Source organism: Spermophilus citellus, assembly GCF_964194105.1.
Source record: "Spermophilus citellus genome assembly, chromosome: X".
NCBI classification, from domain to species: domain Eukaryota; kingdom Metazoa; phylum Chordata; class Mammalia; order Rodentia; family Sciuridae; genus Spermophilus; species Spermophilus citellus.
The window spans coordinates 32,471,542-32,494,311 of NC_138190.1; the positions used below are offsets into that span (position 1 = coordinate 32,471,542).

Genomic DNA, 22,770 nt, shown 5'->3' on the forward strand with positions numbered 1-22,770 from the left:
GATTGTTTATTTTCTGATTGTGATTCTATTTGCTGGAGTGTTTCTTTCAGAATCCTCCTTCATGGATGGGACAGGCCTTTTGAGAATATATGCACAAGCAAAAATTGACAGCTTTGTTCTACCATGGATTGGTTCTGAATTTTGCTACCTTCATGGGTTCTGAAAGGGGATAGGGAGGAAGCCAAGAAGAGCAGAAAAAGTAAGTTTAAAATACTTTGGTATCAAGCTTGAATTTTCTTTGCATTTTAAAAGCCTGAATGTACTCAAAAAAATTTTACCAGGAATGTTAGGGACATTTCTTGAGACCCTGCTCTGTTCTGGGCTCTATATGAGACCTGTTTCAGCTCCTCCTGGCTTCTTCCCTCCTTTCAAAATACATAAATAGCATTACAGCAAAATATGGGAACAAACAAATGGGCAATTACTAAGATTGGGTCTTACCACTGTTATAATGGACATGGAAACCAACTCAGTGAGGTTTTGCTCAGTTACACTTTACTCATCTGATAAAACCCCAGTTGGAGTCCAGGGCCATCTTATCCCAAAGCTCTTTGTTTATAGCATTGCTGCTTAAAGAGAATCCCAGGAATTTTTTTTTTTTTTTTTTTTTTTTTTTTTTTTTTTTTTTTTTTTTTTTTAGTTTTCGGCGGACACAACATCTTTGTTGGTATGTGGTGCTGAGGATCGAACCCGGGCTGCACGCATGCCAGGCGAGCGCGCTACCGCTTGAGCCACATCCCCAGCCCCCCAGGAATTTTCTATGTGTGATAAGAGGGAATCTTCTCAATGGGTGCCTCCCAAATAAGCCCTTTGCCCCTTTTGCCAAGGCTGAATTTAATCATGTGTACTTTGAGATGGAGTGCTATTTTACTGCCTCTTAAGGGTGTTTTTCTCTCCCCAAATGCTAATATTTGGCTACAAAAAAAAAAAAAAAACACGCCTTTAAAAGCAAAATTTCAGGGACTCTGGCATCTATCTGGAGAGATCAAAGCAAGACTCTACTTCATGGTTTTAAAATCACATTAAGTAGGAGCCATCTGCCTATAAGTAAAGGCTGATTCTACTTTGGAGGTAAAATAACAGTGGTTGGCAATATATCTACTGAGTACTTGTTTGTTTGAGTCCAAGTACTAAGCAGTTTAGCTATTTTTCATTTACTACTTGCTATACTTCCATGAGATAGGTTATTGGATTTGACACATGAGGTAAGGGAGGCTTTGCCCAAGGTCACATGCAAAGGATTTGTGGGAGCTGGGTTTTATGTCTGTCTGATGAAAAACTAAAGCCGATGCTCAGTCTTTCTGCTAGAGGATTTGTGTGTCAATTCTTGGCCTTGGAGACTGGGGCACAACCTCCCAGTGGGAGGTCTCGAGTTTGTTTGCAGCATGATTGATACTCAGGATGCAGCCCCTTCTAAGAATTTCTTTAGCCTGCAATTCTGAAGAGAGCCTTTGAATTTTCTCAAGTGAAGATTTTTCCTGTGCTGTATTTGTTCATATTTGAGAAATAAGAAAATTGTAGAATGCTTTTAATGCACGTTCCCTTGTGAAGATATATATTTCATTCTTAATTTGCTGAACCCCAGTTCCTGCTTATCTTTACCTTCAGAGTAATGTTGATAGAGTTAACTATGAGGAAAGGAGTTAGAAACCCTCTCTGAAGGAAGCAGCTACCTGCTGACCAGCTCTGCCAGGCAGAGCTCTCTCTGTGATACCCTTGCCTTGTGTACCCTAAAACTGAAGTGTTTAGGAAGAGAGCCATCACTGTTCCTTCTCTCCATCTTCCTTTTGCTTTCCTCTCCTTCTGCACCTTGTTGTGGGATTGGCACACAGAGAGATGGGGCACTAGAGCATTCAACCGAAAGCAGTATTTATTTTGTGCTGGCATAGACTTGGCGGATTGCCATCCGAAGGCTGACACCTGAATGCAGAGGCGCTTCACGTTATATAGCCCCTACTAGTCCCCCTCTCCCCTGGCCACCCATGACATATTATTCCCTTTGTCTCCCCTATACGGAAAAATACATTTCGTGTGGGTATTGTGTGCTATAAAATCATAAAGAAGTTACAGACCTGCTCAGGTGCACCAATGGGGGTGGTTGGCAGGGTTGTGCATGCTCCCTGAGTGTGTCATGTCTCCTTTCTTTTGTCTGGGAAATGCATATGTTAGTGAAGGCACCATGTTTTCCAGAGAGTCATGCACACACAGATGCTGCCCACATCATGTTGTTTGACCAAATTGCGCATGCACTCACCGACACTGGCCTGGCTGTTCTGTCTTGTCTGTTTGGAGAGTGCTCCTAGCAAAACCTTGTGATCCTTTCTTTAAATTTCTCTCCCGTGTTCCTTCAAGCTCCTATAAACAATAAGATCTGAATTTTGTCTGGAGGGGTTAAGCTTCAGGGTGCTTTTGCATTTTGTCCCCACAGAGCAGATATCTCTTCATTTTACCAGTGGTAGGTTGAGACTCAGAGATCTTAGCCAAGATGTAGCAAATAAGTGGCCTAGCTAGGATGAAAAAGAAGAGGGAGAGGGTAAAGAGGGACCAGAAACAAAAAAAAAAAAAGAAGAAATGCTTTTTTTTTCCCCAGGTCTTCTCCTTCTAGTCTTCTGGAAAGCTCTCTTATTTTCTCTTGGGATTTGTAAAGTATGTCTCCACTAGCTGCTGCCTCATGCTGCTGCTGGCTCCTTGATTTTCATTACAAAGTGTGAAATAGTGATTTCTGTTAGGTACAAAGAGTCCTCCTCCTTTTACAGCAGGTATTTGTCACGTTCTCCTGGAAGCCATTAGCAGTTTCTTTTGTTCTGTTTCTGGCAGGCTCTGGGGTGTGTATTTATGTTGCAATAGCGGATCCACAGCTTCTGTAACCCTGTCTGCAGTGATTCCCTGGGCTAAAGCAGCTTCTAGGTACATTGGGAAGATATGGCTAGGACATCTTAAGACTGGACTTAGGATTCAGGGAGACCATGACTAATTGGAAAAGTCAGCAAAATGATACTTAATGAGGGCAAGTGGACACTAACATCATAGGAATAATAAAGTCACCCAGTCTCCCAGGGGGGATCCATAGGACAGTTATGCTTTGCTTGTCACTGTGCTGAGTACTGTGGTAGACCTAGAAAAGGGTGTGAGGTTTTCTATACCTTCCAGGAGTTTAAAATCTATTTGGAGAACTCAGAGCTGAAAACATGAATAAACAAGGAAAGAATACATGACTATGAGTGTAAACAATAGGTTTGGAGTCTAGGGTGCTCAGAGAAATTGACTAAAAAGCAACAAACATTGAGAGGATACAATATTCCACAAAATCCATCCTCTGTCCTACAGAAGCCTCCCTCCCTGCTAAAGTACATATGGAAATGGTGAATTCTGTGGTAGAAACAGGTACAACAGTAGGCAGTGGGAGGGCAGTGGTTAAAAGCCAAAATGGAGCCATGCTGCTTTAGCTCAAATCCTGGCTCTGGCATTTACTGATCACATGGTACTTGGGCAACTTCTTTAACTGCATTATACCTCTATTTTTTTCATCTGTAAAATGGGGAATAATGATATGCCTACCACACGGAAAGTAGAATTGTTTTAAAGATTGAATATGTTCATACACACACACACACACACACACACACACACACACACACACACACACCCCTTGTGGCAATGGTGATGTTGAAGAACAGTCCAAAAAGGGGAGAGGATATCTGCTGGAAAAGAATAGGGTGGAGACAGGGAATGGTACACAGTGGTCCTTAGAAGGGATTTTAAAGTGTGCAGGCAGAAAACTAGAAGAGGCACCAAGGCACGATGGGCTGGGGAGGATGCTTCAGCTGGCTGAACATCAAATTTAAGTACAGTGGATTTAAATCCTGGGGGGAAATATGACCCAAGTTGGGCTTCAAAGGATGGGTAGAATATTGATTGTTTCCGGTTGGGGAGAATTATGAGCAAAGGTATAGAGACAAGGCTATTTGTTCAGTTAAAAAAAAAAACATACATCAATAGAGCAAAAAAAAGGTCATGAGGGGAATGTGTTTCTACAAAGTGGTTGGTTGCTAAGACTCCTCAGAAAGTCCTTCAACAAGGAATGAAGTTTTAGCTTATAATAAAATAGAATTTTCCCTGTTTTACTAAGGAAAGCAAAATTATTGAGATGGAAGCTGGACATGGGAGGAAATACACCAGCCACAAGGAGACTAAGTCTAGGTTAAGGAATTTATTGCAAAATTAGAATTTATACCTATTTTACTTTGATGGCAATGAATGACAGCTGATGGGAAGGAAAGGCAGGAAGGATGGTATCTCACTCTGACAGTATGAATGTTGCTCTTGGTATAGGACATATGGCTCCTGTGGGTGTGATAAAATTAGCAGAGCCCCAACTTGCCACCTTCTTAGACTCCACTGACCTCAGTAAACTATGCACAGGAGAAAGGTTTTGATTCAGTAGGGTGATGCATAAGCTAAAATCATTCTGCACTGCCTGTTTGGGGGAACATTTTGCTGAGAAGTGCTGATGCTTCTGACCTTGAATTTAAGAAATAGTAGCATAGTTGTTCCGGTGGTGTTCTGTGATATTAAATCTTTATCTCAACCTTGTGTGATCGACCAGATGGTGATTAGAAATGGGGAGAAGTACACTAGTGAGAAAATAAATCTGCATACAGTATACCCTTGTCAGGTTCTTTAGTTATTTAATGTGTCCCTTTTGATTTATATCTTTTGCATTTCCTTAATGAATTTTGAATTTCAGAATGTTGAATTTTGTTATTATAAACAGTTGTGATAAATCTAACCTTGATCCCCAGAAACTCTCTGTGATAGAGTTATTTAGAGGCCCACAAGGCAGCATTCTGAAGGACTCTGTATGGATAAATAAAGGGCTTGGATTCTACTTCCAGCTCTGTCTCTAAGCCACTGTGTAATCTTGGGCAAATGTTTGGCTTCTCTGAACCTCAGTGTTCTCATTTGTGAAACTGTGGAAGTTGATTCAGGTGATGATGTTGATTAAAACAGTAGCTGACATTGATTGAATGCTTCTGATGCACCAGGTATAATTCTAAGATTTTTAACTCATTTAAATGCATTAATTTAATTCTCCTATTGACCCTGTGAAGTAAGTACTTGATCATCACTGTCCCCAAGATGCAGATGAAGTAATGCACACAGAGGTCATTGCCAAAAGTCTCCTAGCTGATAAGGGTGTAGACAGGGTTATTCTGACCCAGGAGGTTGACTCCTGAGTCTGTTTTCTTGGACTGTTAGCCTCCTGCCTCTCACCCTGCTGATAGTGGAGAGGGGCAGCTTTGGGACCCTTGATGGTTTCTGGGTGTGTTTAGTTCTGCCCTGCAAAACTCTTACTGCCTGGCTTGGTCTGTCCCTCTTGACCAGAGAACTGACATCCATCCTACAGCCAAACTGTGGATGAAGGAGCTGATAAGCTTTGTGCCTTTTCCAAGAGCACAATTTAAAGCCGCTACCATCACTGGTTGCAAATTAATAACCACAAGCTTTCTCTTGAGAAGTGAGCTAGAAATGGCTGTGCATGAAATAAGGAGGTCAGTATTCTCTAGTTGCAAAATATTATGGTTATTTTCCCTAAAAGCCAGGGCAGATCTCTGGATTCATAACTGTCTAGATACTTAACAGAATAAAGACTTTGCTAAGAGGCAATTCAAAACATGAAAGGATTCTAGGCAGTGTACACTTTTGGTAGTATATATTTCTGTGAAAAATCTGGAAATCCCAGAGCCTTTTCTGTGGGGGAGGGAAAGAGTAGCTCCCTGGCTTCTGTTCCTGGAGTTGCCAGTTGCTTTTGGTTCCTTACAAGATGCCTGTGGCCATCAGAAAACTATCCCTAGGCTCAAGGTAACTTATCTGACTTCTCTTTCCTGTAGCTTCATGATCTGTGGTTAAGATGCTTTCTGATTGAGGGGCTGGAGTTGTGGCTCAGTGGTGGAGCATTCACCTCACACATGTGGGACCCTGGGTTTGATCCTCAGCACCACATAAAAATAACTAAGTGATATTGTGGGCAACTACAACTAAAAAATATTTAATAAAAAGATGCTTTCTGATTGAACAATACAAAGCAAAATGAGTTGGGAGAATGGTTTAGCAAAAGCTATCACACATTAAGCTCAGCATCAGAATATATATTTGTCAGAATATATCTGTGGGACCTGCTAGTTCACCCTGTCAGTAAGCCATTGCAGCCAGTCACAGTCACTCACAGTGTGTGCTACTGCTTCATGGTATACTTGACTTCATGTCCAAGCATTCAGTTAGATCCAGGGACATCCCTGTACCGAGGAAAACACATCCTTGGTTATTAACTTATGCAGAGTACAGTAGGACTCAGCCCATTACATGCTTTTTTAGAGAATGGCCAGTGGGCCAGTCACTTTCAGCTAACACTACCAGAAGGGAAGGACTTCTGCTTTTTCCTGAATAGACTAGCACTCTAAAGTAAATTACCAGTGGTGACTTGGGAGGAGGAAGGAGGCTTATTATCAGTGGCCTCTGAGTTAGGGGCCTGATTCCCAAGTTGTACTTTTCTGAACTACTAATTTGCCTAAGACCACAGTAATTATTTCTTCCCCCTAAACACAACATTTAAGTAATGCAACAGCTTTTAATACTGGCGCCATACATGACTGTCATGTGTCTCTAGCCTTTTTATTTCTCAAGCTCTATGACCTGCCTCTCCCATCCCAAGGTCTTTGAAAATCTCAGACTAACGTAGAAATGGATGTGTCCTAAATGATAGCTACCTATGATCAAAAGCACTCTTTCTGACTATGTTTCATTATCAAAAACAAGCACTAAATGCCACAGGATTGATGTGTGTGTGTGTGTGTGTGTGTGTGTGTGTGTGTGACACGTAATAACATAGGGACTAGGTAATAACATAGGGACTAGTCTGTCTTTGAGGAGCAGGTGACTGGAAATGCAGACAAGATGGTCAGAGTCTTAGAATGCAGGGTGAATTGTCACTCAATAGATATTAGGGCCAGGCACAGTGGCACATGCCTGTTAATCCCAACTACTTGGGAGACTGAGGCAGGAGGATCAGGAGTTCAAAGCAACTTAGCAAGGCCCTAAGCAACCCAGCCATGTTCTGTATCTAAATAAAATACAATAAAGGGCTGGGATGGTAACACACACACACACACACACACACACACACACACACACACACACAAAAGATATGGAAAATCCTAAGCACATTCAGAGGAGGAAAATGATTGTTATCTTTGAGCATCAGAAAAGACCTCTTGGTAGACAGGAGATTTGAATTGTGCTTTGAAGTGCAAGTAGGACCTGGCCAGGCAATGATAGGGCCAAGCAGGGAGAACCAGCACACACCTTGTAAGATCAAGCTCAGCAGCAGTATTAGGTAGGGGTAAAAACTGGAGTTGGATTTGCCCCATGACCAGCTAAGGAGCTGTGTCATGGTTTTATAGAAATAGATCTCTGGTCAGTGGGCCAATCAGTTTCAGCTAACACTGGTGCAGTAGACCATTACTAATAGACACTTTCTCTATTTAGATCCAATCTGTATGTCAGGGTTTTGACAGAATCCTTGTCTGTATGTGAAAAGTATGAAAGTCACTTCTGTAGCTTCTGTACATTTAAATTTAACCAGCTTCAGCTTCACTGAGTCTCAAAGTCAAGCAGGATTTCTGACTCTAGCTGAGAAAGGAGAGAAAGTATATTTGCCTAGGGAAAATAGAGGTATTAAAATAACAGGGCAAATGCTCCTTCAAGTGTAGAATACAGCTCATTTCAGTTGCAACCTCATTACACTAGACAGATATTTCTATTGCTCTTCATGTGACAAAATTATGTGCCCTATCATTTCCTTTTGGAGATCAAAGGAAATGAAACTCAGGGTCTGGGAAAATGGTTTCCCTGCTTCCTGTGTTGCTAAAGCTCCTATTCATTCATGTATGAAAATCCAGGGAGATAATTGGCTAGGAAAATCACAAGGTTTCCCAGACAATAGTTAGGATGAGAACAGCTTTTGAGAATCAGTGCAATTCAGTCTTTCCTGCTGACTTTCCCTCTATAGGACTTCTGTCCTTGTGTCCTGCCTCTGGAGCCTCTGTGGGGATAGGATACTCAGAAAGCTATTTACCTTCTGTTGTAATACCTCCCAAGGCAACTCACTCCATTTTGGGCAATGCCTATTATTAGCAAGTTCTTCCTCATATTGAGCCAAAAATCTGTTTCCCTATAACTTTCCCTAATAGTGGCTTAAATATAGACTTTTGAGGACTGGCCTAGAAACACAGCTACCATGTATAACACTATTTCCCAACGAAAATGCAATTTTAGTTCCAAACAAGTAATGTATAAATAATATTCTGGAACACAGCCTAGTTTATCAATTGGAGAATGCCCAGTGGGGGACACAGGAAGCATGCCCCAGGAAAGGAGAAGGGATGAGGCCAGCACCCACAGGATCAGTGTATAGAGTCTGTCTGGCCACCCTGCCTTTTTTCATCTTTTCTGGGTGTTGACAATTTAAAATTGCCTAAGAGCTGGGTGTGGTGGTGCACACCTGTAATTCCAGTGGCTCCAGAGACTGAGACAGGAGGATCTCAAGTTCAAAGCCAGCCTTAGCTTAGGGAGGCCCTAAGTAACTTAGATCCTGCCTCTAAATAAAATACAAAAAGGGGCTGAGGATGTTGCTCAGTGGTTAAGCGCCCCTGGGTTCAATTCCCAGAACAGCAACAACAACAAATAACTGCCTAGAAAACTCACTGTTGATATTGGTTCAGAATGTTGGCTTCCTCATGACTCACTCTCAGTAAACCCTTAGGCAGTGTAAAGTTGAGCCTTTCTTTATGACACTTACCTATCTAGAGGAGAGAGTGGGTGACTGGGTAATATTGGATAAGGAGGAACTCAGCCCTAGGTCCTTCCCACATTGGCATATAGTGCTGCAGGAGGTACTGTATCATAATGATCAGAAAAATTGCCTTCAAGTTGAACAGAAATGGATTTGACTCTGGGCTGTACCACTTATTAGTTCTGTGACTTTGACCAAGTTGTTGAATCTTTCAAAGCCTCGGGTTTGCATGTGTAAAACAGATCAAGAACAAATGTGTTGTGTCACAAATGTGACATATAAGGAGCATAATACTGCTCAATAAATGTCTTATTTCTGTCAGATTTCTCTCTCTCTCTCTCTCTCTCTCTCTCTCTCTCTCTCTCTCTCTCTCACACACACACACACACACAATCTCACACACACAATCTCACACACACATACACACAAATACAGAGTTAATTGTTTACAAACTTTTTTGCCCTTTGTTAGTGAACAGCCAGTCATCTTCTGCCCAGGTTGTAGGGTGAGCAGATTTGATTGCCATTGCCTTAGCTGGTGACTTGGCCCATTGCTTTGGGGCTACTTTGAAAGACAAATGATTCCACAGCTTCAAAGAGGGTTCTCATCAAACATATTTAAACTGTGACTTCTTGTTTTCTTCTCAGGGTCCAAACTAGAATACTTTAGTCCTTTAAACTTTTTTGCCAGAAGGTCTTGGTAGGAAAACAGTACTCAAGACACTACATTTTTGGTTTGTATGTCAAGCTCTACCAATTCTTAAGATTGGTCCTTCCATAAGTTATGCTTGGTGCTTCTCATATTTAACATTCCTGGCTCATCCCAACATATACATGAAGATATTTATTCTCCATTCTGGCTTTTAAAGTATTAATATGGCTTGGGGTAGAACATGTCTTCATTTCGATAGATTTACATGCTTGCAAGGGAGAAAATAATGGATAGCATTTTCAAAGAGATGAATTAATGACCGTAACTGCAGATTTTATATTTTTGATGGTGGCAATCAAATTCTCAGACACTGATTGGAACACTGTCCTTGATTTATCAGAGACAAATCAGTGCTAGGACAGATGACATCGGTTTCTGAGCTCTTATGGAAGTTTGGCATAGAGGGTTGGGAGAAGGACAGGTTGCAGACATGTTGAAGAGGACATTAAGGAAAGGCAGTAGTTGAAAGCCAGGGCTTTGAGTACCTGTTTTTCCACTTAGTGGTAATGAGCTAAGGCAAGTGTCATAGAATTACTGGGAGGATTGTAGCAGATAGAGTATTCAAGCTCTTAGTGTAGGACCCAGCACAGAGTAAGCTCCCTGGTTGTACATTTTTTAAAAGGGAAGGAAATCTTTCTGACATAAGCACTATTCATTCTTTAGACTCCTAACCATCAATTACAGACCCCTTGGAGTTTTAGGATGTTAGAACTTCAAATTACTTTTCCATTAGTGATGATGGATTAGAAGGAAGCATTCCCATGCTTTCTCATTTAGTCCCCCTTGTGGCCAAAAACAGACACTTATGAAGCAGTGTGCTGAATTAGAAAGCGAGTTGGCCAAGGAACAGGTTTTTATGTGAGTGCAACTGCATGGGTCTTCTGGGAATCCTGTCCACTATTTGGACTCCTCACTCAGTGCAGTGCTAGCGAAGATAGAGTTTATGGCTTCTGAAGCTTACACTTGCTCACCCACCTCTTATATTCAATCATTTAATAAATATATACTAAGTACCTACTATGAACAGGCATTGCCTTGTGCCTAGGGATCTACCAATAAATGAGGCAATATCCTGCCCTCACAGAGCTTGCATGCCTTAAGGGACACAGACTATGCAAGTAAATCAATAGTTCAAAGGCAAAAAGGGCAGTAGAGAAAAATAAAGCAGGAGCCTCTCGTTTTTTAAATAGGGTCATCGGGGAAGGGCTCTTTGAAGAGTAGAAATTTGGAGAAAAGAGAGATTTTGGAAATCCAGCAGAGGGAAGAACAAATGCAGAAGGCCAGGAATGTTTGAAGGTCAGCTAAGAGGCTTGTGAGGCTGGAGCAAGAAAGCAAGAGGAGAGCCACTGGAGGTCACATCAAAGGAACCAGCCCAGGCTGCCCAGCAGGTTGGGTCTTGCAGCTCATAGTAGGAACATTGGAACTTTCTCCAGGGGATGGAACATTGTGGAAGGGTTTTAAGCAAAGAGATAATATTATTTGGCTTAAGCTTCAACAGGATCACTCTCGTTGCTGTGTTGAGAATAGGGCATGGGTGCAAGGTTCAGGCACAGAAAGATGGGACAGATGGAGGCTTGGCACAGGGTGGTAGTAGTAGAGATGCTGAATGGTAAAGTAAATAGGCCAAATGTGGTGATGCACACTTGTAATCCCAGAGATGCTGAATGGTAGTGGTTGATGTCCCCGATGCTTTTCTGAATTTTTGCAAAGAACAGATTACCTTAAAGTTATTTTTTTTCATAACACCCTGTCAATATTAGATTTGTAAATTTTCTCTGTATAAATTACATGTCACTGGGCAACATATCAAGGATATGTCCTGATAAATGCATTGTTAGGCAATTTTATCATTGTGTGAATGTCATAGAGTGTACTTACACAAACTAAGAAGGCTACAATGTCACTAGGTGACATAATCTTATAAGACTACTGACATATATGTGGCACTATTTTCAGAAAATTGTGTAGTGCATGACTTTATATCTGACTTGGTGGCAGTATCACATGTATGTACAGTGTGGATATGTGAGTGTTGAGAGGAAATAAATCAATAATAGAAGTGGGTTTTTGGTTTGCTTTTCCTTAAATCTCTTCAGGATGAAATTAGGACCACCAAAATGGAGAGCCTCAGATCACTGTTGATATCTTGTTCTGGAATACTGCATACATGTTTTCTGCACCTTGTTTTCCCTCATTTAAATTATCTGAAATTATGTCTCATCAGCTTGGATTTCACCGGAAAGAAGGCACGAATTTGCCAAACCACCCCACCACACATAGCACAGACAACATGGAAATTCAGTGACTTCCTCATTATCTGAGTTCTAGCAGCATCTTGTTTACTTTATTATTTATTTGGTACTAGGGTCAAACCCAGAGGTTCTCTTTTCCACTGAACCACATCCCCAGTTCTTTTTATTTTTTATTCTGGGACAGGGTCTTGCTAATTTGCTTAAGGCCTCTCTAAGTTGTTGAGGCTGGCTTTGAACTCGCGATCTCCTGCCTCAGCCTCCCAAGCTGCTGGGATTACAAATGTGCATCACCACACTTGGCCTATTTACTTTACATATATACATATAATACACACACACACATATATACATATACACACATGTGTATATATGTATATATACACACATATATAGGTATATATATGTATATGGACTGGTTTTGTTTTTGACATTTGAAAGATGATAATCCTATAGAGAAACTGTGGAAAGAAAATTCTCCCTTTTGAAAATAATGGGACTCCTGGAGAGCCAAATCTGTTCAACAACACGTTTATGAGAGACACACGTGCTGCTCTGTCAGGATTAGCATTTAATTTCACATTTATGGTATAATCGTTAGGATTAGTTTATCCAGACTCATTCCCATCCAATAACTCCCGAGGACGCAGCCACTGTAAGGGAGCTGAGTCTGAAGAAGAGCTCATCACTAAGATTCATTCTGTATTCATCAAGCTCCCACTATGTGCTCCAGAGGGACATGTACTATAGGCAGAGTGATTGGTTTTCAAATTAAAAACTGGGACTCATAATCAGACAAGCAGTGATTCTGCTTATATGGATATTAGGACAGAATATTTGAATGAAATGTTTTGGAAAATCACGCAGAGGATTTGGCTGGATACAAAGGAGGTAAAGAACTGTATTCTGTTCCACAGGACTCTCAAGATCTTAATGTGTACACAGTTCACAATACAGGACAGGATAAACATATGGTCAGCAGAAACCTTCAATTTTCATGTAGTTTTAGTTCTTATTTATAAACTTATTCTGACATTATCTTTGTGAGAGTATCTGTTCTTTTTTAAAAACAATACCTTTATTTTATTTATTTATTTTTATGTGGTTCTGAGGATCGAACCCAGTACCTTGCACGTGCTAGGCAAGCATTCTACTGGCGAGCCACAAACCCAGCCCAGAGTATCTGTTCTTAAAGTGGGATTTATCCCATATTTTTATAGTTCTGGTCACCTGAGAAAGGAAGCAGGGGAAGCAGTCTTCTCCACAGCTCTTCCTTCAGTGGTGGTTGGCCACCTGCCAGTGGCACTAACACTGTTAGTACTCCTGGCACTCATGTGGCCTCTGTGTGTGTTAAAGTATACCAACAGATTTTTAATACAAGTGAGATCAGCTTGGGGGTTTCATGAAGGAGGTGTGGTAAAGAGGGAATCCCCCAAACATTAAGCTTCTGTCACTTCAGCCACTACAGCTGGTCCTGATTTCTAAATACATAAATTTCCTGGTAAGTGGCTTTGCTGGCCCCAATTCCTAATAGGCATTTACCTCTGTGATGTCTATTTATATATCTGGGTCATTTTGAAAGTAGAGATGTGAGCTACATCTAGAAAATTTAAGCTCTGGTTTGCTCATTCTTTCTTCCTTTGATGTGCTCTTGAACATCTGAAGTTGGGGGAGGATACTCCCTATCACTGCAGATCTGAAATCTAAGTCCTGTCTTAAACATTTTCAAGGAGAACTCATCAGTGCTTAAAAAATAAAAATAATACCAAGGGGCTCAGAATAACCTGCCCTTACCATTCCTCCTTGATGCTTCCAGCTACACTCCCCCAGGCTAAGTAGAGATCCTAGTCTGTGCAGGCCCTTGACAAACATGTTTGGCATCCTAGTTAACAGTTGGCTTGATCTCAGCCCCTCTGAAGACCTTTGGGCATTTCGAAGAAACATAAAGAACTCTAGCAATAGAAGGGCCCTTGTAGATGTCACTGGGGCCTGTTCTGTGAGTATAGAAGACAAATTAAAGCACAAATATGCAACATGGCTGGTGCAAAGTGCTGGTTACAACTTCAGAGATAATTGGAAGAAGGAAACATTGTCTGCTGGACTTAGAGCATGCCTGGGTCCATTTCCCATGAAATGATCAGTTCCTTCACTACCTACATGAAGAACCTATGAGGGATGCACAGTTAGAGCTAGAGTGTCTGACTTTTCATAGTGTCCATCAAAGCCCTTTACATATCTTCAAAAGCATCTGTGATCTGTTAGGCAATCTGCATGTTTAACCCTGGTTTTATGGCCACTGATAAAATCCAAATGGAAGCTAGAATTTGTAATCAATTGCTTTAGGCTTGTGACCTAGCTCCTGAAATTTGAAGTCTATGAATTGACTTTAGGATGTAGTATGTTTAAATACAGAATATAATCTTAGTGGGTCTTCCTTGATGTAAATAAAGAGTACCATGTCTGCTCACGAACACCCTTCTCTCCATGGTCAATAAACTATGCTGGTGTTTGGCTTCCCATAGGTCTTTAATGGAGCAAAAGAAAGAAGAAAGTCCCTTTATTCCGTGTCTTCTTCCATTGATAGTCACCTTCATGGACTTATCTACTCTATTCAGTGTCTCTACTGTTTTCATCTTCTAGCATTTTCCTCCATGATCTATGATAAGTAGGCCTTAGCCCTTACTTTCTCACTATCTTCTGCTTCTGTTTCCTGAGATACATTGTTCCCTCAGCTGTCATTTCTGCCCTAACCTCTCACTTGCCATTCTGACACTTTCCTGAACTCCAGCCCCATACCTACAACTTCCTTGAACATGATATCTGTGTGGCTTTTGGTCACCTCAAGCCACATAGAAAACAAGGGCCTAGACCACATGCTCTCTGGATTTCCTGTGGGTTCTTAAATTCAGTTTAAATAAATCAGCATTTAGGATGATGTCACTCCTCTCGCTTTCCGGCATCTATCCCTTTGTAAAGATACCACTCATCTCTCAGCCATGCCACATTCACTCTCTTCCACACACATACGAGCAAATATGCAGCCACACACACACACACATACACAGAGAGAGACATGACTGTGATGGAACAAAAGGGTTTAAGTGTCAAAAATACTTGCCTCCAAAGAAACAGCTCAAAGCACATGTCTTATTTCTATTAAGATGACAGTCATCTTCATATAAAAAGAGACACTTTGGTTAGGTCAGTGAGCTTATGAATTTTTAGATGTCTATGTAAAATTTCTTGAACCCCCTTAATCTAACATCTGAGTTGGGTGCCTTGGCACATGCCTGTAATCCCACCGATTTAGGAGGCCTCAGCAACTTAGAAAGGCCTTGTCTCAAAAAGAAAAACATAAAGAGGGCTGGGGATGTAGTTCAGTGGTATAGGGCCCATGAATTTAATATCCAGTACCAAAAAATAATCCTAATATCTAAGGTATCTATATTTTAACTATTGATGATATTTATGGAATTTTTATGTTGTGCATTTTTTCTGAGTTACATAATTATCTGGTATGAGGGAAGGATATTGACAATACCTCTGTAATATAATTATCTGGTATGAGGGAAGGATATTTGACAATACCAGGAATGAATTAACTTATAAACCTATGGAATGATTGAATTGCGACTTTTACCCAGAATGCAAGCTAGCTGAAATATTTCACCTTACTGCCTCTCCTATATATTTCTTCTGGTCAGATTTTAGATATCATGCTTTCTATCCCATATGACTTCATAGGAAGGGGTTTCTTCTAGGTATCTTATTATACCTCTATGATTTAATTTTCAACTTCTATTTAAATTTTTCTTTAATTGTATGATATGCTAAATATGAACACATGGCATCATTAGAATGACATGCATGTTCATTTAGAAGGTGGGATTCACAAACCAGGTATGGATTTAGAGAGAAGAAATAAGGACTTTCCCCTCTCAGACTCAAACCTGGCATAACATGAGTGCAGCTGTAGCAATTTAATCAGAAGGTCTGTGTTGCAGGGACTGGGCATAAGTCTAAAGCCTCTGGATGTAAGATGGCAGCCCGCCATCCCTGGCTCTTCTCTAGAAATCTGGATGCTGAAAAGTCTGCAGGGAGTCTTCCCAGCATTAGCCAGGATGACCTGGTAGAAGGAAGGGGAGTCATTTATATCTGCTGCCAGCTTCCCAAATATTAGCGTTAGAATTAAAATGAACCCTGAACAAGTCTCTTGCAGAGCCTTTCAGAAGCCGCTTAGCATATGGTTTTCTTTCCATACTTTTAAAATAATACATACTATTACACAAAAGGTTTTCTAGTTCTAATCTCCCTTTTCTAATGCTGCAATTATAGTTTTATTCAGCCTCATCATCAAGCCTATATTAGTAGTAGCTAGTGGTACGCTGTTACCCATAAATTTTGAGCTGGGGTGTAAGCACACAGGCATTGAAATGCTGAGAGTTAGCAAGCAATGGAGACCCTCATCCTGGTGACTGCTGATGGAGCATTGGGCCTGCCCTCCTGGCTTGGTGTTGATTTGGGAGCATGTGAAGTAGTGATGAGATCTCTGATCTATTATCTGACTCCTCCTCAGACCACAGCATTGGCTGCTTCCTAATTGCTTATAAAAGACAAAACTGTCCTGAGAAAGATTAACATGGGCTGATGATTAATTTAGAAATTTAAGGGCTCTGAGAAGCTCAGATACAAACTTGCTTTGAAAGAGAGAGATCAAAAGACTCTTTCCCTTGCTTTTCATTTTGACTTTCCAGATTTTGAGAAGTGGTTCCTCTGTGGGTTCTTGCAAAGGTGTGTGTATGGGTGAATGTGTGTTGAAAGGAACCAGGAAAAACATCATAGAAATGATGACGACTTTGTCTTTGACTTGTCTTTATATATGTTCCATCTTCGGTAAGAAGTATTTTCTAGTAGGAAAATTTTGAACATGTGCTAGTTTATTTTCTTTCGTGGCTCATTAGCCTTTGCTTGTGGTTTATTTCCTTCAACGTCCCAACAATTTCTTCTAACACCCACCCCAAATCCACCACCACTACCACTGCCAAATATGTCTTACTCTGTCTAAGGGCATACTATAGCCCATCAATTTTCTCCTTTGTATACTGAGTCTTTTCTTCTTTGTCTTTAGCATTATTATTTCCCCAGATTACTATCCTGCTTGGTGCTTATAGGGCAGTAAGGGGGATAAGGATGAAAAGGTGGGCTGTAGTATGTGCAGAAAGCCTTATTTTTGTGGAATTTGGGCTTCCAAATACACCTTCTCCATCAGGGGTGTTTCGGTATGATAATAGCAACATTGGAGAAGGCCTTTCCTCTGCAGGTTATTCTTAGATTTCTAGCACACAGGTGCTGGAAGGGGTATATTTAACTTAGTCCCCATATTATTCAGAGGAGAATGAGTTCTTTCGAAAGTGGTTGACCTGCGCAAGATTAGAATGTTGAATTGTTTTTCTCCCTGGCAATATGGCGCCCTCCATGTTGTGTTTCTTTGCACCTACTGGCGAAAATTAAGAGGCATACTGTAGTCCACAAAAGGAGACTTTTTCTAAAAATGGAATATTTGTATAATTTATGGTGTAGGTACATTTTAAAAAATTGGTATTTTGGGTTTATACTTTAAGTGAAGACTAGCTTCATATACTCTTCATAAACAGAACAATGATTGCATCAGGGTAAATTATATTTGAAAGAAAGGCATAAAAATGGTCTTATGTAACCACTAGCCTTAAAATCAGGATTTGTATTAACTTTAACATACTGCATATAAAATTTGTTATGGTAGTAACTGAGCTTTGTGAAATTGCTGGTTAAAGAAATGTAAGATAATATCAGATAATGCATTTTTATTGAAGCAATCCTATCCTAATAACCTGTAGCAGTTGTAAATAATATACCCTGTATATATCTGAAGTGTTATTAAATATTTGGGAGTCAAAAATCTCCAGATGAGACTTACATTCATCCTAAACAGTGACTAGCTTAACTGAAGTTTTTCAATACATATACATTGTGATATTTACAGGTTTAGGCAGATAATGCTAAAGTGGAAAGTATGGGGGAAATTTCTCTTTGGTTCCACCATAAATTCCCTAACAGTAATTACCTAATGTAGAAATTTTTTAAGTATTTAGAATTTAATTTCTGTTTTATACAATATAGGTTCTAAGACTCAAAGATAGAAAATGTATTTCCATTCATGAATAATAAGCCCTGTGCCTGGACTGTGCTAGGCATTGACTAATAAGAAATAACTGACCTTTTATACATAGGCATCATTGCATTTTTACCCCTAATGACTTGAGTTGATTCTTAAATTTTGATTCCAGGTGGTAAAAAGCATATTTACTTATTGTTTTATTAGTGTTTATTAATTATGCAGACTAGTGGGTTTCGTTGTGGCATATTTATACATGCATGTAACATAATCTAATCAATTTCAATTCCCAATTTATTTCCATCTGGAGGAGTATGGCACAAAAGGCTGTTCAAGAAAAGTACTTATTTTTTTAGCAACCACCAGGTGTCAGCAGAGGATTTGGAATTCTTGGCAAAGTGATCTTGGTTTTCTTAATTCACCAACACCACCCCATTGGCAGTCAACCCCCACTGGGCTACCGTCTCCCAAGTATTAGTGTCAGTTACTCCTCAACACCACATTACAATTGTTCACCTTTTCCTAATAAAACTAGCACTCAGTCTTTAATCTTTTTTCTGATTTGAAACTTTTAATGCTAGCTTTCACAGTGGTGGTTCTAGAAAATAGAGAGACTATTGGGGTGGGAGAGGGATCAGGGACTATCATCAAGCTTTTGTTGTTTTGCTGACCTTTCACCCCAAATAGGTAGAGCTCACCCTTATCCGAAGTGGGGAAAGGTACACAGTACATTCTTTTTTTTTTTTCATACAAAGAATCAAGTTGATAGTAGAGATTGATAGTTTCAAACTACAGAACATGTTTTCAGAGTGTAAAGGGGAGAAGCACCTTCACTACCCTGGTCATTTGGCACATAGTATAGAATGTATTTGGTGCATTCATTTACAGATATTTACAGATACAGAAGAGCATATTGAGTGATAAAGGAAAACTTGGCAAGGTGTAGATTTGTTTCATGTGGGTTTTCTCATCTTGCCTCTTTGCTTTAGTGGGCTAGGCAAGTATCTGAGGCATTTGATAGGAGGCATTGGACTGTAGGGTGGGGCAAAGCTGAGGAAGGGCTTCCTTGGACACTTGAGTTCCTTTCAGGCCTCACATGGTGTCAGAAGGGGTAGTAATTAGAAGACCATCCATTTGAATGTGTTGCCAAAATATTGGTAAATTGAAAAGGGAGATGGGTAGAGGCACAGAGCAACCCATGGCTTTATTAGCCCAGTTGGTGGGGCCTGTGGCCTGCAGGGAATGGAGACTCAAGCAGAGTTTGAAGCCCTGAGTGTGTCTTCTATAGTAAGATGCAAGTTTCTAGACTTTAGACAGCTGCAGGGATTTCCTTTGGACTGATCAGTGAGATTAGAAAAATCGCTTTACAGCTAATTCCAGAAATTATTCAGATTCTTCTGTTGTTTTATGTTGAATGCAGTATTATAAATAAGGCAGTACATCAATGAGGATTAAAAAATATTTGAAATATTTTGTTTTTATAGAGCTCTTTGTGATAATGGTCAAAGAGAATCTCCTTGTTCCTAAAACATCATGTAGGATGTCCTTAAAACTTACAATGTACCCTTCACTTCAATAACCCCTCCCCCCAAAAAACATATGATATATACACATGCATTGAAGAGGGCAGCTGACATTCTTCCTGGAGTTGTACCTAGCTCAGAGTCAGGCAGCAGCTGGGGGAAAGCTCTCAGATCTTATGATACACTTTTTAAATAACTGTTAAATAAAGGTTCTTTATCATTGGCTTGAATTCCAATTAGCACAATAAGTGCATATGAGGCTGTGTGAGGGGCAGATCTAATTGTACAAAATCAAAGCGTCTTTACCCTGTGATGGTTTTACTTAATCGTCTCTGACACTTTCTGCAGCTTAAGGAATCCTAGAGCATCTACCATTTTGCTCATGGAAACTTGAGTCTTCAAACTTAGCCACCTTGTTCTGTGCTGATTCTTAACTTTATGGGTAATGATTTCTTACTCTTCTTTCCCCCTTTTAGATCACTGGGGTGATCCTGTTGGCTGTTGGAGTCTGGGGAAAGCTTACTCTGGGCACCTATATCTCCCTTATTGCCGAGAACTCCACAAATGCTCCCTATGTGCTCATCGGAACTGGCACCACTATTGTCGTCTTTGGCCTGTTTGGATGCTTTGCTACATGCCGTGGTAGCCCATGGATGCTGAAGCTGGTGAGTATGTTGCAGTAAAATACTTCTCAATTGCATTTTTTGTAAAAATATAAATCAAATGATGTGTCCCCTTGTGAGGCCACAGAAAAGACTTTAATATTTTTTGATTCTTATTTTAATCAAAACTCCTACTTAATCCACCCTTTAATCCTCCAGTAGGAAAAACAACTGCAAACATAACCTGGCACAGTAAACTCAGTCTCTTGAGGTAGATGATGAGAAAGCAGAGGCCTGTGATTCCAATAGGCTGTTGATGCCCTTCTGGCAAGATGTCCAGTTCCAGTTTTGAACTCTCTCAGAAATCTCCTCAAGCATATGATGTGCAGCTTTGGTGGGCAATGCATCATCCAGACATAAGCTGACTGTCAAGTCCAAGTTCCCATTAGAAAAATACTTCCTGCCTCCTTGACTCTGGCCATGCATGGATGTGGGTGTATCCTCTTCTTTTATCATGCACTCCCTGGCTCAGTGCTGTTGGAGCTAACCAGAGGGCTGATACAATGGCAAATATGGTCTACCAGGACCCATATTTGGCTTCCTACACTCTAATGGGATAGATGAAGCAGTGGTGTATCCCAGAGGGTAAAGGAAGACTATTGAAAGGTTATTTTTAACTTTCTGGTAGGACCAGTTGTCTAATTTCCTACTCACTGTGTTTCATTGATGTGGACTAATGTTGAAGAATTTTATAAATAAAAGTTAGCAAGAACCTCTTCTCAGAAGAAAATTTTGTTTAAAATGAGCTATTTCAAGCCAGATGCAGTGTCACACCCCTGTAATCCCAGCAACTCAGGAGGCTGAGGCAGGAGGATAGCCAGTTTGAGGCCAGCCTGGGCAACTTAGCAAGGCTCTCAGCAACTTAGCAAGACCCTGTTTCAAAATAAAAAGGACTGGGGATACAACTTAGTGGTAAAGTGCCCCTGGGTTTAATCCCCACTAATTTCATCCTAGAGCATCTACCATCTTGCTCATGGAAACTTGAATCTTCAAACTTAGCCAAAAAAGTGGGGAAGCAGAGATTCTACTAGGGTCATGTTGCCTATCCTTGTTTATCTTTAAGGTTGTGACAATATATTTAATTCTACCTAGTGACACTTGTGGGCGTTAGGGTGGTTCACTTCAAAGGAATCACCTTCCCAACTGGCAACAAAGAATTAGTCATTTTGTTGGCAAACTCTTGGAAGTAGTACATGACTTGATCATGGTCGGTCCTACATACCTCAGCTACCACTTCCTTAGTAGAAAAGCCATAAGGAAGCCATATGGGGACACCTGTCACCTGACACTCTATCCTTGCTCCCCTGGTCTACCTTCTAGTACTTCTCATAAGCATTAATTTCCTGTGGTCTAGTGCCATGGCCCTCAACTCTGGGTGCATGATTAAATCACCTGGGCAGCCTTTTGAAAACACCTTTGCCAGGGTTCCCTCTCTAGCCAGTTAAACTAGGACCTCTGGTGGTGAGGCTATAGCATCACAATTTCTATAAAGCTCCCCCAGTGATTCTATTCTAGAGTCAATGCTAAGAACCTTGGTGATAAATAGCAAAGGGAAATTTTAGAGGCATAGAAAAAAAAAGATACTAGAAAACTGTCTTCACAAACAAGAAGAGAGGAGATCTGGTGAATATGACCTTTCTAGGCCATTGTCCCCAATTATGAAAGAACATTATTGAAGTAAATCATCAAGGTTTCTTCCAGCCCAAATATTATGACTTAAGATTTACTCCTAGGAGGGCTTCTGATCAAAGAGACAAATGTGCTTTCTCCCAGTTGCCTCCTTGCGAACTACTGCTCCATACTACTTTCTGGTGGATTCTAGGTCTGCTGAGAGACTCTCCCCAATTAGAAGCAATGCAATGCTTCTAATTGCATTTTGTATGAAGTTGAGAGAGAGAAGTTGTGTATATGGGGCATCATAAGTACATGTTTGATATTTTAGTGACTTGCTGTGTTTACAGAGGATTTTGTTGATATTTAGAAAGAAATTGGCATTTTAAGCCAGTATTTCCTTTTTTGCTATATGTGCCAGTAGCTGAGAAAAATAACTAATGATTCTATGCATATTTATTTTTTACACGACATGTACACTTTACAGATAAGTAATATGGCCACGTGAAGTCCATCCAAATTTCATGGCATCATTTCAGGCTATTGCAAACATTCAGAACTGTTGTATTTTATTTTGAGATGAGAAGAAGCAGATTGTAAAACATATGCCTTGTTGGTAAGAAGTCCGTTTTTCTTCCTTTTATCTGCTTTTCAAAGTCAAAAGATGGAAACCCTTAATATCTCTGAACTCAGGTACCCATACTTGCAAACACACACACACACACACACACACACACACACACACCTCAAGAAGTGCAGGCAGCACGAGATGAGAAGCACTAAGAGTTTTAAACGCCTGCAACATGGTTAGTAGGGCAACATATTTGCTTTTTAAAAGGCTATGCAGTGTTCTTACCAGAGAAGTGAGCAGCCCCATAGAAAGGTGCTGAGAGTACTGTGCTCAGGGGGGTCCAGCATACTGAAGAGGTGTATCGTTTTGTGCACATTCTGGTCTGTAGGCCCAGATGGGTGGGGTGTAGTTCCAAATGAAATGGTTTTGAGATGTGGC

At 40.5% G+C, this 22,770-nt stretch overlaps 1 protein-coding gene across 1 annotated transcript in view; it reads left to right on the forward strand.

The window, feature by feature from the left end:
• Positions 1-22,770, forward strand: part of TSPAN7 (tetraspanin 7) — a 121,616-nt gene that overhangs the window by 80,105 nt on the left and 18,741 nt on the right. The window contains exon 2 of the mRNA XM_081277482.1: positions 19,965-20,153. Coding sequence (XP_081133608.1) covers positions 19,965-20,153 — 189 coding nt within the window. The remainder of the gene's footprint in view (positions 1-19,964; positions 20,154-22,770) is intronic.